General features: G+C 51.2%; 1 protein-coding gene and 1 non-coding gene across 2 annotated transcripts; both read right to left on the reverse strand.

Annotated features, from left to right (window-relative positions):
* Positions 1–4,953: 4,953 nt before the first annotated feature.
* MARCH2 (membrane associated ring-CH-type finger 2) lies at positions 4,954–16,096 on the reverse strand. The gene is made up of 4 exons (XM_026035282.1): positions 15,908–16,096; positions 13,352–13,547; positions 8,284–8,493; positions 4,954–6,429 (listed from the first exon to the last, which is right to left on the reverse strand). The coding sequence occupies exons 1-4, from the start codon at positions 16,081–16,083 to the stop codon at positions 6,271–6,273; spliced, it is 741 nt and encodes a 246-aa protein (XP_025891067.1). The 5' UTR covers positions 16,084–16,096; the 3' UTR covers positions 4,954–6,270.
* On the reverse strand, positions 7,170–7,241 carry TRNAG-UCC. Its single transcript has one exon. It is a non-coding gene; the product is annotated as a tRNA-Gly (tRNA).
* Positions 16,097–17,569: the final 1,473 nt, after the last annotated feature.

The raw sequence follows: 17,569 nt of genomic DNA on the forward strand, positions 1-17,569 counted from the left end.
GATCCAGAAGGTCCTGGGAAGTGGAGAGATCACCATGAACTGCTCGTGTGAAACCCAAAAGGTGACTTGGAAACAGTGTGTGGTCTCCAAGCTTCGATTGCAGCTCCTGCTCGTATCAGAACACGGTTCTGCCGGAATCTCTTGGGGACTTTCTTCCTTTGGGTGATCCAACTCCATGTCTGTTCTGCTTACAGCTGCATTCCCTGCTCATTCTCAATTTTCATTTGTTTTGAGGTTGAATCAGATCTTTTTCTCGCTGCTTTGCTCTCTGGACTAGAAGAAATTGCCTATTAAACAAAGAAACAAAACACAAAAATAAGAAATCCCTTAGAGAACAACACAGCGTTCCTGTTAAATCAGGCAGAGGGGCTTGAAGATAACATTCATTTTTATTTTTCCTCTCCAGGCAGTTGTTGCCCGTTGTCGGAACCGTCTCTGCCGCCGGGGCGCAGGGCGAGCTGGGGCGGTCGYGGTGCCGGGGCGGCGGGTGACAGGGCAGCCCTGAGGTCACAGGGGAGCCGTGAGGTCACGGAGGGCCCCCCGGGGCACACGTGGCAGCAGCAGCATGGGGGGACCATGGGGGGCCCCCGCAGCCCCCGGCCTCCTCCTGCTGCTGCTGCTGCTGCTGCCGGTGGCCCCGTGTGCCCGGGACACCAGGGCTGCCTGGCCGGGGGCGCTGGGCCCAGGTAGGATGAGCAGCGGAGTGAGGAGGGGGCCGGGGGGGTCCTGGCTGGGGAGCCCCCAAGCACCGCAAGGGCTTTTCTGAGGGCAGACAGGGACGCGAAGGGCGAGGGGGGTGACGGGGAGTGAATTCCTCTCAGAAGGATGCACYTGCTCTCTGTGAATTCCTTGGGATTTGCACGGAAGCAAAGTCCCCCCAGCAAGGTGCAGGAGGGTTGGACTAGATGACCTCTGAGGTCCCTTCCAACCTTAAGCATTCTATGATACAAACCATTCCCCATGCAGACTATGAAGGTGTTTGCGTCTGTGTCTGCCTGCAGCTGTGCGTGGAGGTGAYGGGTACCCATCTCTGGACGGACGACCCATCTTTGAGGAGCAGCAGAATTCCCTGGGTGAGTAGTCGGCATCCTGGGAAGAATAGATCCCTCCGCTTCTCCATCAGCTCGGAGAGGAGCAAAATATGCAACGGAAGCTGGTGCCATTCATCATTGCCTCTGATGTCCCTGTAGGCAGAGCATACCCATCCCTGGAGAGGGATCCAATTTCTGAGCATCAGCAGGATCCCCTGGGTGAGTAGTAGTTATTTCTTGCAAAGCATGAGCTTCTTTTCACAGTTCCTTAGATTTCCTGGGTAGCAATACATGTAATGGAAATTGTCATTTGTTTCTGCCTSCAAATGTGCTTGCAGGGAATCCCTCCCCGTCTTCCCACCCAAAAAGACGGGGTATTTATAGCCTGGAAGGAATAAGAATTTAGATAAGATGTATTGCCTGGAAGGAATAAGGAATTTTACAATTCCTTAGATTGGCAAGAGAGCAAAATATGTAATGGAAAGTGTTCCCAAGTACATTTGTGTTCAAATGTCCTGGTAGGCAGAGCCAACCCCTCCTCAAAGAGGCAACCGGTTTTTGAGAGTCGGCGCAACCCCCTGGGTGAGTAGGCACGATCGGTTCCCTAGAAAACATGAGCATTTTAACAACTCTTTGGTTTAGCAGGAGAGTGAAGTTGGTGATGGAAACCGTTGTGCTGCGTGTTGCAGGCAGAACATACCCCTCTTTGGAGAGGAGTCCTGGCTTTGAACATCAGCAGGATCTCCGGGGTAAGTAGTATTTATTCCTTGCAAAGAATGAGCTTTTTTTTTTTTTTTTTTTTTACCGTTCCATAGATTTCCTCCACAGCAGTACACTGAAAGTGCTGTCATTTGGTTCTGCCTCCTGTTGCCTATAGGCCATGATTATCTGCCTTCGGAGCGGGGTCGGATATTTGAGCCTTGGCGGGATCCCTCAGGTAGGTAGTCGGTACTGGTTTTCTGGAAGGAATAAGAATTTTTGCAATTCTTCAGGTGAACAGGAAAGCAAAACAGCTAAAAGCAGCTGCTCTTGGACGCGTTTGCCTACAGATGCAATGGTTGATGAAGCCAAAGGAGGTTCACAGCAGGATCTGACTTTAAAGCCTCATCAAGATCCCCCAGGTAAGTAGTCAGTGTTTATTGCCTGGAAGGAGAGAGCAATTTTACAATTCCTTAGATGAGCAAGAGAGCAAAATACGTGATGCAGCTGGCAGTGTCTACGTCCCCAGAGCTTGCAGTGAATCCGTAGGGAGCTCAGGTCCCAAGGAGTAGAGTGCCCAGCTGGGCACGGGCTCCAGAGGGAAGCGCTCCCATCCTCCTCCATCCTCCGTGACTGAAACACGTCAAGACCTTTCTCCTTTCTCTGATTAGTGACAGTGCTGGCAGATCTGTCGAAACCGCTCTACGTGGATGACCTCATTGTAGGTCCCATGTACAAGACTGATGAAGGTAAAGACGAGCCCGTTTTATCTGTTTGTGAAGCTCTCCTTTGTCCCCATGCCCAGTTCCMTGCAGCAAATGGATTCTGACTCTGAACGAAACAGCTATGAAGGAGCTAAAGCTCCATCTGCAACTGAGACGTGCTGAGACTTTACTTTTCTCTGATCAGAGCCAAGCGTCTCAAAACCAGAAGGGAACGGCCCCATCGTCATAATCCCGATGGACAAAACTGGTGAAAGTAAATGTAGTTTTGTTCCTTTTTTTTGTATAGCTGCCCTTTAGGACCTTGCTCACTTCAGTTAGTAGTGCTGGTTTGGGCTTCCTGCCCGTRTCTTAGCCATGCACAGTCACTTGGTTAGTCTTACGACGTGCAAGAGCAGCAGCATTTGCGCTTTGTATTTGTTGACTTAGGAAGCTGCAATTTTTCTGCAGCTATTTAGAAACTCATTGCCTTTCAGCTCATTTTTTTTTCTGCAGCTGTAATGTATGTGTTCAGTTGAAAGAGAACAAACGTTTTCCTATGACTGGTAGAGTTTGTCTAGACCTCAGCTACAGAATTACCAGGGTAGGTCTGGCTGCTTGTTGAGCTGCTTAGAATAAAAGGAAAATTTGCACTGACTCAAGACTTGGGAGTTCAAAACTACCTGCAAAACCTCAGAGCTGTTCTATCCATTTTGTTTTGAACCCAGCTTTGCTTTGAGCAGTGCTCAGAGCAGCAACTCCCCGGGCCGTGCAGGGGACATAGAAGGTGCTTCTAGATCCTCAGTAGTGCAGGCTCTCCCCGTCTAACGTATGGAATTGTGTCACCTCCTCCAGGTGTGGGCAGAGAGAAGGACAGTGCCCATCCTCACAACACCTGCAACATCTACATTATAGCACTGTCTGTGGCACTCACAGGGTTCCTGCTGGCTGTGATCTACATCCTCACTTTGCACTGGAGAATCAGAAAACAGTGAGTTGCTCTTCCCCTCTCATCCCCCAGTCATTTATTAGATGCCTGCTAATAGTAATAAAGTATTTATAGTTTTCTGGGGTGCCAAGGTGGTTGTTCCTGGTAGTCCCTTGAGATTTCTGCTGTTAAGACCTTTTCACTGGCCGTGTGAATATTCTTTTTGGAAACGTATTTTATTGTTGCAGAGAACCTGTATTACCTTGCACGGACTCTGTGCATAAAACAGAAAAACAAAGTAGAACCAAATCAAGACGGCACTAAAATTAAAAAAAAAAAAAAAACAACAACAAAAAGCCAAAAAATGGGGCTGCCCTAGAAGAAGAGACCATCATCCTCGACCCCATCAAGCAGAAGGTGTGAGGGCACTGAAACAAGATGCTGCTGGGGAACGTGTGCCAAGTGACAGCTTTTAKGGGAGTAACGTTGGCTTTGTCTTCCCCTGCAAAATCACCACACACTGGATTTTATGTCCCATGCGTACCAGCCCAGAAAAATAAAGCATAATTTCATCTAAAATTGCTTTTTTCCCTTTTCTTTTTTGTTATTATTATTTGTAACTCAAAGAATTTTGGGGTGGGGTGAGAAAGGGAGGAATGTGTCAGAACGCAGCTGCACAGAGGCAAGTCCAGCACAGTGCAGCTCCAGAGCTGCCCAGAGCCCCTGAGCAAACGGCGCCTCTCCTCTCCCACCACCTCCCATCCCCACCTCAGYGCTCTCAGCCACCAAAGTTCAGACCATCCAGCCTGCCGGGCCATCTGTACCTTTCCAGAGGATCCTTACAAGCAGGGAGTCGGTGTCACACGGCCCTCGGGACCCTCCCCTCTCCTCCAGTAACCACACAACAACCCAAAGCTTGTCTCACTTTTATTTACATAATTGCACGGCCCATTTCCTTGTGACACTAGAACGTGGTGGGGCAGGGTGGGTCCCGCATCCCCCAAAGCTGCGCAGCTCCTGGGAAGGAGAAGGCTCCAAGAGTCGCTATCAGCTCCAATTATTGGCAACCATGATCAAATAACAAAGCAAAGTGAGGATGCAGCCCTGCAGCAGCACAAGACCAGGCCCCATCTGTCCCAGCCAGGGAGTTCTGGCTTTCACAGTTGCATATTTTGGATTGATGTGGGGTTTCCCAGCAGAAACTGCTATGGGAACACAGCGTGGGAATGCAAATCCTCAGACACCTGCCAGATGTGGCAGCAGATCAGGCTCCCAGGAGGCAGCCAGGACTGGGAAAGTTAAACCAGACCCCGAGGTTTTCGCTGCACTGGGAATATCCAGGCTTTGTGAGTGCTGCTGGGGAAAGGCTGAGTCGGGGGGATCAAGCACTGGACACAGAGGATCAAAGCAGAGCTCAGCACCCAGAGGGGCTTGGGAGGGAGGCAGCGCCCAAGCAGGAGCTACAAGGCCTGGGAGAAGGATGGAGAAAAAGGAAGGAACCCAGAGGAAAGGGGTGAAGGGGAAGAGACCAGCCCTTCCTGGGGGCCTGGGAGGGAGAGGGGAGCAGAAAACACTGGTCCCTGTTGTCAACCCCTGATCTGACCCTTGTGCTCAGAGCAGAGAGAAAACCGGACCGGCGTCTGCCAGGCCAAGGCTGGGCAGGCAGTGGCTTCTGCAAAAAGTGCTGAAAGGCCAGAAAAACATCACAGAAAATCATCCTAGAACAGGAGATAGAGGAGGGAAGTGGACACAGGCCCTGAGGATGGCGCGATGCTGCTGGGGGACAGGACCCTGGTCCCGCTGCAGCAATTTCAGGGGTGAACTAAACCCCTGAAAGCAGCTCCTCTAGCTCCGGCGAAGGGATGTGCGAGGAGAACACAGAGGCAGCTGAGACTGCAGAGCACAAGCTGCCTTGGTCAGGGTCGTGTGGAACTGAGTGAGGAGAGGTCCAGCCTCGAGACAGTGAAATACAGCAGCAAACTCCAACGCTCACCTCTTGCGGTCAGAAAGGGTCCTTTCCAAGCGCTTTAACAGCAAAAGGAAACTGTGAGTTTAGCTGGTAGGAGCCACCGCTTCCCACCCCCGCGTCCTCGTCCCCCTTTGCTAGGGGGACATTCGTACAGGAGCCGAGCGCGTCTGCGTCCTGGGGATGAACGGGATCTGGGAAGAAAGTGGTTTGTGAGATCACATCTGCACAGGAAAAGGTTTTCTCATTCGAGACTTCTTTTGGAATTCTCAAAATTACAGTATTTTACAATACAAAATGTCTCCATTCAGTATTATGTCATTTTACTCCTTCTGGGATTATAATAATTATTAAAAACACGCAACTTCCTAGAAAGGACAGAAACACCACAAGAGAGACCAAAGAGCAACGGAAAAGGCTGCTGCAATATTATCAAAACCCATTTAGTGCAAAGGAGAAGGGGGCTTTCAAGAACAGTCAATGAAAAATGTTCTTTAAACACTCACGTGGAGAAAAAGGCATAGATTTAACCTCTGAATGAGATCAGGCTGCCAGCTTCTATACTGAAGCTTAGAACATCAACGCAAAAGGACTGAAACACAATATGCATGGCCATTAAAAAATAATATTATATATAGATATACATATATAGAGGGAGAGATTTTCCACATATGGTATTTAGTTATAGCAAAGTGTCCCTGCACCCAGGCACATTTGCCGTCTGGCTCTCTCAGGCCATTCCACGCGACAGATTTCTCTCATCTGTCTGTTTGCCCGGGCATCAAGCACATGCAGACTACAGGCCCCCCTGGGTGGGAGGATTGTTTCCCCGTGTCTCTGGCACCCGCACAGAGACCTCGACCTCTTTTCCGTTGCCGGTCCCAAAGGGCTGTGGCAGCTCTGGCCGCGGCCTCGCGGCGCAGCAGGCTGTGGCCGAGGGCTGGCTCAGACGGTGGTTTCATCCGCGCTCTTCTTCATGAGCTTGGCGGAGAGTAAGGAGTGGGGCACGGGGTGAGGGCTCCGCGCGGCCGGGATCATCAGGCGGACTTTCTGGTTGGTCCTTCGCCACTCTGAGTACAGCTGGCAATGGTAGCGGAACGAAACCTGGGGGGCAACAAGGCAGCGCTCTGGTTACCTCCCTCCTGGAAGAACCGCTGGGACGCCAGGACCCCATCCACTCTGTTCATGCTTCCCGGCTCTTCCACCGTGCCCGAAGCAACGGAGGCAGCACTAACCCCAAACCGTTTGGGTGCTCCATGGGACAGCCTTGGATGGGAAATCCATCTCCTGCTGACATGGGACTGAGACAACCAAAGAGGCTTCCTGGGCAGCACCAGCACTGAGGGACACAGTGGGGTTGGGAGGGAAGCCACAGAGACGGGAAGGGAAGAACCACAAGCGGCTTCTCCATCCCAGGCATAGAGTGAAGCCAGCACCAAGGCTGGACTAAACTAGGGCTCTCAGCGAGATCAGCCTAGAAGCGGCCAAATCCAACCCAACTCCTCCAGTCTCAACAGATCCCGGGGGATCTTATGCCGAAACCTTCTTGCCTTGGTCTGCAGCAGCAGCGCCTGGGCTGATCTTTCCAAACCACTTCCTCCAGCAAGGCTCTTACTCCAGACACGGCCATTTCTCCACAGAGTCCACCAGGGGGAGAGCGCAGAGGGAGCCCCGCAGAGCTGGCCCCGCAGCTCCGASCTGGCCCAGCTGCCTCCCCTCCTCGCTCGGCCCTCCTGCGCTATCCCTRCCACCACGGGATTTTCTCCTGCCACTTTTACTCGGAAATCAGAACCATTATGGTTGGAAAAGACTTTGGAGAGCATCAAGGCTAAAAAACTGCTTGCTGCGTTGGCCGGGAATCGAACCCGGGTCAACTGCTTGGAAGGCAGCTATGCTAACCACTATACCACCAACGCGCTGATGCCGTGTTTCTGGAAATTTTTGAGGAACTGAAGAGGAAAAAAGCATATATTTTCCCTGCATCTTTCTTTTCTCTTTTCCCTCAAAACTGCAAGGAAGAAAATTGAATAATTAATCTATCCGGCCACTCATTACCACCAAAGTTTCTGTAGAAGCTGAGGAAACATCGYGTGTCACTCATCCACTAAAGCAGCGTTCAAATCGCAAGGACGCTCCTCTCTGCTACCAGCGATGGAGCTGGGCCACATGTGGGGGAATTCTGCCTATTCATGCTCCTGTCTTTTCCCAATACAGGAACACAACCAGGAAAATAATGTTATTTACTTATAGAAGAGAAGGAAATGCCTCTCGTTGAGTTGCTGTAGTGATCAGAGCCAGCGTGAAGGGGAAGCTGATAACATGGAGCTCAAGGAAAGCCCCTGCTCTGTGAAAGCAGCAGCAGCAGCAGYGTGTCACCCGGGCCTCTGTGACAGCCCTGACAGCCCTCTGTGATGCCCGGCCTGCACCTATGGCAGACACTTCTGACCATAAGTCTGGATACGGGGGCTGCGGAGCAGGCCTGGGAAGATGGAAGCACCTCCTCTGAACACTTCCAGTTTTAGCTCGACTTGCTCCAGGAATGAAGCTCGAGCAGGCGTGCGGGTCGCGCAGTGCTGGGGTTTGCCCCGGGCAGCTCCCCAGTGCTGGCGGCGGCAGAGACCGTGCACGCTCAGCACACTGGCTGCTTTCTCAGCCCTGAAGGGCGGCTGCGGCAGCAGGGTCCACAGGGGAGCGGTGCGAGGAATGTCCAAACCCAAGTGACAGGGTGGCACCTCCTTCCTCCGCTCCTCTGTGCACAGCCCAGCAAAGGGCACGTCAGCAACGTTAGCAACTCCTGCCTAAAGATAATTAAATAGTCAGGCAAGCAAAAGAACCTGAGCTTTGCTCAGGAAGGGGGGCAGCAAAGGGGCCAGCTGCAGCAAAACAGTGCGAGCCACTACCCCAACCTCCTGTTCTAACCGAGCACTCTGCCCGAGCGATGCTCTCTCGTGCACTCACCAGTGTCCAAAGGACGTAGATTGTAAAAAGTGCTATAGTTAGTGCTATGAGTCCAATGGCTTCCAGGCGGCTGTTGAACTGCAGGTGATCCTGGGCTCCCCGCAGACACAGCCAGCCCGAGATGGCGGCCAGGGGAGTGATGAAGAGGAAACACACCATGTCACAGAACARGGTCCTCTTCTCATTGCGGGGACCTGGGTCCTTGAGCCACTGCAGGGAGGAAAGGAGAAAGGCCATYAGTCTGGGCTGGCCTAGCAAGCGGGGCTGCTGGAGTCACTTAACTCACGTAAACTTTCATCAAAATAGGGCTAGAAAGCTCCAAAGTGACCTAAGACAACTGAGAAACGCAGATAGAGTGTGAACAAGGTGAAGAGCAGAGCTCTGGCCCATGGAGTGTTCCCACGATACAAAACAGCAAATAAAAAGCATTTCTGAAGCTACTCTAAGTGCAATTTGACAGCCAGCGAGTCACAGGAAAATTTCAGAGTGGCCACAAGCGGGGTCTGAACGAGAGGCAGAGCTGCAAGTCGCCCTCTGCGTGGCTCTGCGGACAAGATTATAGGGCGATGAGCTGCACAGGGACGATAAGGACCACGGGCCCAAGAGGAAACCAGGGTGGTGGCAGCTCCTCCTAAGCACCACGAAAGCTGCTCCCGCAAACAGCATCTCCTGGACTTCCCTGCTCCAAACAGCATCCAGGTAGATGCACAGCTATTTAGAGCTGGATTGAAACCCCTCTACAGCAGGGCCAGAGCATCCATCCCTGCATGCGAGGTCAGTCCCAGTCATTTTTTGACCTTTGTATAAAACAAGAACCTTAGGGACTGAGGGCCGCTGGATATTTTGCTGCCTCTTTTTCTCTTCCCATGCCTTGGAACCTTTGAAACTCCCCTGTTCTCCACCAAGACAGGAGTCAAGCACATAAAGGCAGGAAGGAAACTGTTTTCCTTTKGAAGCCCTTGATTTGCTTTGCTGATTTGCAGTGATGCAGGGAAAAAGGAATACAGAAAGGCACTCTCAGGCTGCAGCAGCACATTAATGGACACAGGGCTCAAAATAAACCTTGCAAACAACCCCAAAGCAGACAGTTGGATTAAACAATTCTTCTGTCAAGTAAATGGGGGAAGCAACAACGGTCATCTTCCAGGTCGCATCCAAAGGCAATTGCTGGAATCGAGTGCAATCTGAAGGGACACAGGCCTGGCTGTCACATCCTTGGGACGCTGGAGAACGGTTTCAAGCAAGTTGCTCTCCTCTTGAGGCCACCTGATCTTTTAAAGCTGGAAGGAGACAGCCCTTCCAGAAGGCTGAGATAGAGAAGAGAGCGGGGCTGTGAGGTAAGCTGAAGAGTTCAAGGAAAGCAGAGCAAAAKGGCCTGTGAGGAAGATAAGGGCAGGAGGAAGGTTGGGAGAGCCAGGGCACACCCCTCGCCTCTCTGAAGCGGAGCGGGACAGAGGCTGCGTCCAGAGGCAATGTTTGCTTTAGCTAACGAAGACCCACTGGCCTCCACAAAATACGGAGTTGAGGTGAATCAAGAGCATGAGCAGCCAGGGACAAATAAGCATCTTCAATCAAAAATGCCTCATAGAGCACAAAGGGAAGAGAAAGAAAAAACATGAGCAGCCAGGGACAAATAAGCATCTTCAATCAAAAATGCCTCATAGAGCACAAAGGGAAGAGAAAGAAAAAAAAAAAAAAAAGCCGGAGCAGAAGCCCTTTGGCTTTAGGCCCCTCCTAGTGATTTTGGCAAAGCCGGAGCCCCTCGCCCTCACGGCCAGCACTGCAGGTCCAGGCTGATCTCCCAGCACTGTCCCATTCCTCGCTGGGGACACACTCCTGGTTTGAGAGCCACAATCCTCTTGGGACTGAGGTCATTTCCAAGGGCCCTAGTGAGGCCGCTCAGTCCTTTCGCGGCACGGACACCATGTGCAAAGCTGGGACTTCGCTTCAACTCCCCCTCCTCACCCGCAGGGATTAAACCCCCGAAAAAAGCACTCAGCCCATCACACTCCCAGCCTAACCATTCACAAAAGCCTTTTGTGCCTTCGCAGCTTCCTAGTTAAAAAATAACTCCAGGAGGCTGCACGGCTGGAGATACCATCCCCACGCTCCCTGCCAGGGCCAGCTCCGAGCTCGCAGGATTCCCCGCTCCTGCTTCAGACACCAGGCACTTTGGCAGCAAACACTAATGCTATTTTTAAATTGAACAGACCACAACACAAATAAATACTCGCTTAAAGAAAGCAATATCCAATTTTGCTAAAATAAAACAGTGACTTTAACCAGTGCTGAACAAAGTTGCTGCCAAAGTCTCTAAGAGTTGCTCCATTAACAGGGAGAGCAGCACATGGTTCAGCTGGACCTTTGTCCCAACACGTCCCGTGTCAATCCCAGGTTCTGATGTTGGTCACCGGGCTGGGGGACGCCTGCTCAGCCACCACGGGGCTTTGGGATGGAGCCGGCTCTGCAGGAAGGGTCCATTGCAGCTCAGAGCCTGCAGGGACAGTGGCTCTTGTGGCATGGTGGGGTTGCTCCCTACATGGTGACACCAGTTTGGTCACCAGTGGGTTTGCATCACGGTGACTCTGCAGTGAGTTCCCCCCGACACACACATCACTTCCCAAGAACTTTCCCGGTGGGCCCTGCCTCCCCTCGTGTCAAACAGCAGTGGCAAATTTCGTAGATAAGCGAGTTTAGGAAATCATGTCATTTTTCAATGACTAGGCAGTGTCTCCTTCCCTAATCCTATTCTCAGAAGTGGTTGTACAACTTGGGGCTGAAACGCTGTAAAAAGCATTGGGGGAAGAGTTTCAGGCCAATCTGGCGCGGATAAGATTAAAGCAGGCTGCAGACTGAGTGCATGAAGGGGAAACACAGGCGAGCTGACAAAGAGGTTATCAGCAATTTCAGAAGGGCTCTGCACCAAGAGCTGAGCCTCCACTGATGAAACCCGCTTCTGAAAGCCACTCGGTTTCACAAGTTGGCCTTTTAGTGAATAAAATCCCAAGGAGAGACACCGGACTGAGGAAAACAACCTTCTTTGGGGGGCTCACGGATTCTATACAAACCCAGGAGCTAAGGAATAATTCACATCCCAAAGCCTTTGATGGTTGTCACCCAGCCCAYGGCCTCTCATTCCTCACTGCTTTGAGCCTCTTTGGATCGCTTGTCGGTCATGACGAKCTCTGTCTCGAAGGGTTCTTCACCCATTTTGGCAGGAGTTAAAAGGTGATTATCCTGGGCTCATCGATCATCCACCTTGGAATATGGACAACGAAGTGCACAGAGGAACCATGGCTTTGCTGTCAACAGCTTCTCTCACCTGCTGGGAGTTAGACCTCAGCATGACAGGAGAAACTACTCCAGGACACACTAGTCCTTCAACTTTTGCTCAAAAGGGTCCTATTTCAYAAGCTACTTCTTGTTACGAGGTGCTACAGCATCTGTGAGCTATGATGAAATGCTCTGAAATTGCTGGTTTCTGTGTCTGAAAACTTTACTAGTTCTTAAGCTAAAACAGCCAAAATCTGCACTCAAAATGTTGGCCATGCAAACCGTACCAAGCTCGGTGTTATGAGGTGCTTCTGCAGTGTGTTCTCAAAGCTATGATACGACTCTTCCCAAGTGTTTTAAAGGAGAGGTTTTCAACCTCTGGAACATTCATTTGGAAAGGTTTTGGTCAAAGTGACATTTTATCTGTCTTAGCAGCTGGGAGAAAAGCGATAAGACTCAGGCCGTGCTAATCACTGACGTAAAAGCTGTTTTACAAACTGCACTTCTAACTACATGATTCAGCACTGAAAGCTGAGGCCATCTCCTATCTGGTGCTGTCAAGCCTATGATAATTGTTTCTAAATTAAACAATCATTTAAAAGGAAGATCGGTTTTCCAAACTGATGATCCAATGTTTCTCCAGTTGGAGGGCTCCTTTTGCCTCCAGGACTCTCTGGGAACCCAGAGGAGATAACGGTGCAGGAAGGAGAGCTGGGACCACAGGAAGCAGCAGGAGGAGGAGGAGGAGGAGGCTGGTATCGTTTCCTGAGCAAGTTGGGATGGGAAAGGAAGCAGCCTCGGGAGTTGATGGGAGTGGGAACAGAGCCGGGAAAAACATCGCAATTGCAACTCAATTTAATCTGGTGTGGGCTGTGTAATCTGGTACGTACAGGAGGCCCTGAGCGTCACAGTCACACACCAGCATTAACCCCTCTGATCCCTCGCTGGCAGCTAATGAGTTGGTGAAGAATCATTTCACCAACTCCTCCGCCAGCCTCGTGGACCACGGTGCAGCAGCACTGCTTTGCACCAGTTTGAAACACAAGAAGCAACACAAGAAAGACAAATTTTGAAACGGAACACTGTGAGCATCACCCACCTATGTGGTTCTGCAGCACAGCCAGAAACCTCAGCTGTGTCACCATCCCCTACTCACTTGCCAACACAACTCAAGCTTATTTAGACAGATTCTGCTTCCAGGTGGTTTACTTGTTCCCCTTTGGGGATATCCACCTGAATTCTCTGAAAGATCACAAAGTACAAATGTGCTTAACGGTTTTTCTCTAAACCTGCGCAGAAACCTGCGGGGAGGATAAAAGGAGCTGGATCCCAATCTTACAAGCTTACACCAGGTCCCCCACGAGCATCATCAGCAGTCTCACTTTTCAGAGCAAAATATGGCAAGGAAGTCATGAGAGCTACACTAATGTGACACCGAGATAAGATTAAAGCTAACAGGAAAATAAGGATTGTATTTCCAAAAGCTTTGCATTCCAGAAGGTTGTGCAGTGACCTATGTCTTTGGGTGCTCGGGCATCAAAGTGTGTCTGTAGGCACGCCAAGTTTTCCCTTCCTGTAGTTGGTAGGCAGCAAACGGGGAGTCCATAAATCGGTTTTGCCCTTTGGTTGCCATTGTATTTTTCCAACTCCATCACTCTGCTCTTGCTACATAAACCTTTCCTTGTGAGTGTTAAGGTACTGCGAGGAGGACACGGCAGAAACCACAAGAACAGTAGAACAAAGCAATCATTTTTGTGTTAAATTGTAGAAACCAAAGTGAAGTAGAAAGCAGTACCTCTGTCAAAGGCCTTGGTCTTCTCTCTACAACAAATTCTGTGTGGCAGAGCTCACAGTAACTTGTGTTGGAGGAGGATAACCATTTTTCCAGGCAGCTCTTGTGCACAGTGCCCAGGGTTCCCGTGCAGTCACATGGGGAGAGGAGACCCTCCCCGTTTCCACCTTCGTGACAGATTCGGCAGATGGGACCATCGCTGAAGAGACAAAGAGAACGAAATCACAGTCAGAGCAGGCAGAACGACGCAGCCATGTCCAGAGGACGGGGTCCGATGCCACCAAGCCCCAGAGAGGCACCAACAGCACCCRGTGCAGCCGTTGGGCACTCAGAGACATCACCCAGCAGCCTGCTGCGACAAGAATCTCAATCAAAGTCGCATTTACCAGCTCACCTACCCATTTTCAGACAGAAAAACATCAGGCAGGGCTTTCTGCTTCTTTCCTAAATCTACCCTGAATTATCAAAAACAGCCCCCACATCTCGCTTCTTTTTTTTCATCCAGCCAGACATTTCTTCTATACAACAACCCTCCTATCCATAGTTTCTCCCATCTGGGGATGAGAGGCAGGGGAGGAAGAAATATTTGTTGACGATCCTACTTTGTGCTCGTTGGAAACCCGAGTGGGCTGTATCCGCCGCCACCTTGCTCCACACAGATCTCATCTCGCAGCTCCTACTCAGCTGTGACTGGCACTTAAAAAAGAGGGGAAAAAAAACAGTCCATAAAAGAAGTTTGGGGGATTGCAATAGAGCCCAGGCCAGATCTTCAAAATCAGCAACACTTGCCTTGTTAGTCTGCACAGTCAGGCAAGAGCGAGGCCCAGCGGAACAGAAGCCAAAATATTCTCCCAATAGGGAGCATCTTGGGTAAAAAMATTGGCTCTTGAAGGACAGGGAAGGGCCAGCAGAGAACTGGAGAACTTCAGCTCAGGGACAGGCCTGGCAATGGGGGTCTACAGCGGCAGAGGYATCTCTGTCCTTGGAGCTCATGACAACTGCGCTGGCCAAGGCTCGGAGCAACCTGATCAAACTATGGAATCCACCTTAGTTTTGAGAAGACGCCTGGCCAGACCATCTCCAAAGGCCCCTTCCAATCTGAATTCCTACTGGTCCCACAGCCTTTTTTTTTGCAGTAAAGCTCATGGTAATATTAGGGAGACAAAATTATAGCCTTGGAGCAGAGCGAGCCCCAAACGCCCCAAGCCTCAAGCGCTCTCATGCAGCTGCTATTTCCTAAGAAATGCATCTGTAAGATATTTTATCCGCTCTCTTCCTGTTTGAGGAGTTTCAGATTTCCAGTGCATTAATATAACCTTGGCTACCAATAAACAATCCAGAAGGAAAAAATTTGCTGATGCATCAAGAAAAAAAAAGTTCGTATCAGCCTGTTTCTCCTTCCCTCCTAACTGGGGGTGGGGAAGGGGGCCTGACTGCACCTCCCACCCACAGCCTCCAGACCCCCTTTCCCACACGCTGTAGAGCCTGGAACAGTAATCCCACTTTCAGCACAGTTGCACAGCTCCTGGTGTGGCCTCATTTGTAAGATTTTGATCTGCTGCAGCAGTTTATATTACAGCACCGGTCTTTCTACCATCCTATCTGTTAGGTAGAAACTCTTATTTCATGCATTTCCAAAAATGAACTGCAAGACACACTTGTGCACAAGGAATCCTTYTCTGGAGGTCTTCAAAACCTGCCTGGATGCCCCCCTGTGCCACTTGCTCTGGGTGTCTCTGCAGGAGCAGGGGGTTGGACTAGATGACCTCCAGAGGTCCCTTCCAACCTTAACTATTCTGTAATTCTGTSAATCTCGTYTTTTGCCCTGTAATCCTAGGCCATTTTCCCAGCGGATCTTCCCACCTCACCTGGTTTTCCAGGCACGCGCAGCTCCCCTCCCAGCCTGCGTGCTGTTACAGAGCAAGCCGACCTCCGCTCATATTTTTATCTCCCTGCTCCAGATTTGCTTGGCGTAGCAATTACTTTTGCCTCAGTTCTCACGTAGCCTTTCTGCCTTCCTCCCCCCGTTTACACTYGCAGCTTTCACACCTCATCAGCGCTCGGCCTGCTTTGCTGAGAAAAGAAAACCAGCTGTTGGGATGGGAGGAGAACCCAAATTTTGACCAGTCTCAACATCTGAGCTCGACAACAACACCGAGRATCTGGACACTGCACGAGGCACACGAGAAGTCACACCACGATTATCCAAGCCTGATGCTGTCCTCTTCCTGGGGCTGCAAATGTGCACCAAGATTTTATTCCWGGAGGGCCTTGGTAAAGGGGATTTGCTCCATCTTCTGCCCTTAAATCATCTCTGTGAGTAGCTGGGTGTCCCTGCTCACACGCTGGAGCAGCCACAGGTCCATGGGGATCTGGCCAATCCATCTGCTTGGCACGAGTAGCCTGGCACATTGTTTGGCTAATGAGGAATCATCCTCAATATCAGCCTCATAGGAAGCACCTTCACAGATGAGACCTTGATGTCCCCCGCTATGCTTAAAAGCCATAAAAAAGGGGAAAAGAAACAAAAAGCAGGCAGAGCCAGCACACGCCTCTTACCTCTGCGCGCCCAGGGCCTTGATGACCGTGGAGAGGAGGCGGCCATCCTTGGCGGTGACCTGCGTGACGTACTGCGGGCGCCCGATGTCCGAGTCGTCCACCGACTTGGAGAGGGCGGCGCTGCCCGGGCAGTCGCACAGGGAGCCGGGGAGGTGGCAGCAGTCGCCCGTCGTCATGGCAGCTCCGCAGGGCACAGAGACCTGTGGCGAGAGGCGCCGAGGTGAACGGTGGGCTCGTCAGACCCCGCTCGCTGCCCTCCTGCGGGCCCGGGCTGCCAGGGCCCCTGCAATGGGACACGCGCCCCAGGGCCCTGAAAAAATCACTACTTCTGCTGGCCTCCTCTCCCTTTTAATACGTTTTATGAGGCCGTCATAACCTAAAATTAAGGCTYCGAGCATCCCACTTATATAAGTTCACGTTGGAAGTGCAAATTGCCTTTCCCAGCGGGAGCTCCCGGCAGCCACCCTTTCCCCCAAGGAAGCCTTTCCACCTGGAATTGCCAGTGCAGGAAAGCCCCCTGTGCCCGTTTCACTTGGCTGGAGCCAAGTGAAGTGAATTAGGGTACTGAAAACCCTAATTCATGTCCTTTGAGCCACAAAGTTTCACCTGAACRTGGTCCTTGGCTGTCCTCAAGCAACCCAGGTCAACAAGGCCGCTTGTTCCAGTTGCCCTCAGGGACTTCCAAGCCATTTAAATCCCATCCACCAAACTRTCACACCCGCCAGAGTCCCCCTGTCCTTTAATGTTCCCTTTTTTCACCTCCTTACGGAAACGCACCAACGCATGGAAACGCTTTCCCATCCCATGTGCTCCATCCCAACCGCGGACATGAGGGCACCAACCACCCTGAAGCTTCGGAGACCTTCTAAGAGCTTCACCAAGGCCGTAACCGCCTGACCACCCCCAAAACCACACACACCAGGGGAAAATATTTTGTTGGGTGCAGGGGAGATGGGGGGGATCTCCACTCTGTGCAGCAGACGCGTGCAAATAAACCCTGGCCATCTCGTCACAGGAAACGCTTTTGTTTCGCCAGCCGCCGCGCGACGGGAGGGAAACGTTCCCATGAAGCGGCGCTTTCGTCATGTTCAGCGAAGCCGAGAGCAAACTAAAATAGCTGAAGGAAATAAGGGCTTGTTCCTGGCTGGGCTACAAAAGAAAAAAAAGGAGGAAAATAAATAAAGATCCAGAATGTGATGGCAGAAGGCCTGAAAATGCCATGGTAGGGATGCGAATGCACCCAGCCACGTTTGCTGGTCACCACAACGCAGCTGCATTCGAGGCTTCCTTGCAAGAAGCTGCTTTTAAGGCCTTTAAAAAGTTCCCAGTTATTTTTCTCCTTTTGTTAAAGCCGCTTTTGGGAGCTGCCTCTGCAGCTGGACAGCAGGAGGCTGGAGCGCGGGGCAGGGCGCCCAGACGAGCGGGAACTTTCCTGCAATGTTAGGGTGAAGTTGGCGGGCTCAGCCCAGCTCTCCATCCACGCATAAAGCTTGTCAGGTCTGCACCCCTTTTCCTAAGACTTTCCTCCAAAAAAACAGAAAGAAAAGCGATGCTGAGGARCAAAAAGTACGATGATAAACGTGATCGGACCGACTTAAGCTGGCTGTTTTGCAAGTTAAGGATTTCTTCCAATTTTCAAAGCCTCTCGCTGACCCAGACGAG

Source organism: Nothoprocta perdicaria, unplaced genomic scaffold, assembly GCF_003342845.1.
Source record: "Nothoprocta perdicaria isolate Ctin4 unplaced genomic scaffold, notPer1 scaffold_157, whole genome shotgun sequence".
NCBI classification, from domain to species: Eukaryota; Metazoa; Chordata; class Aves; order Tinamiformes; family Tinamidae; genus Nothoprocta; species Nothoprocta perdicaria.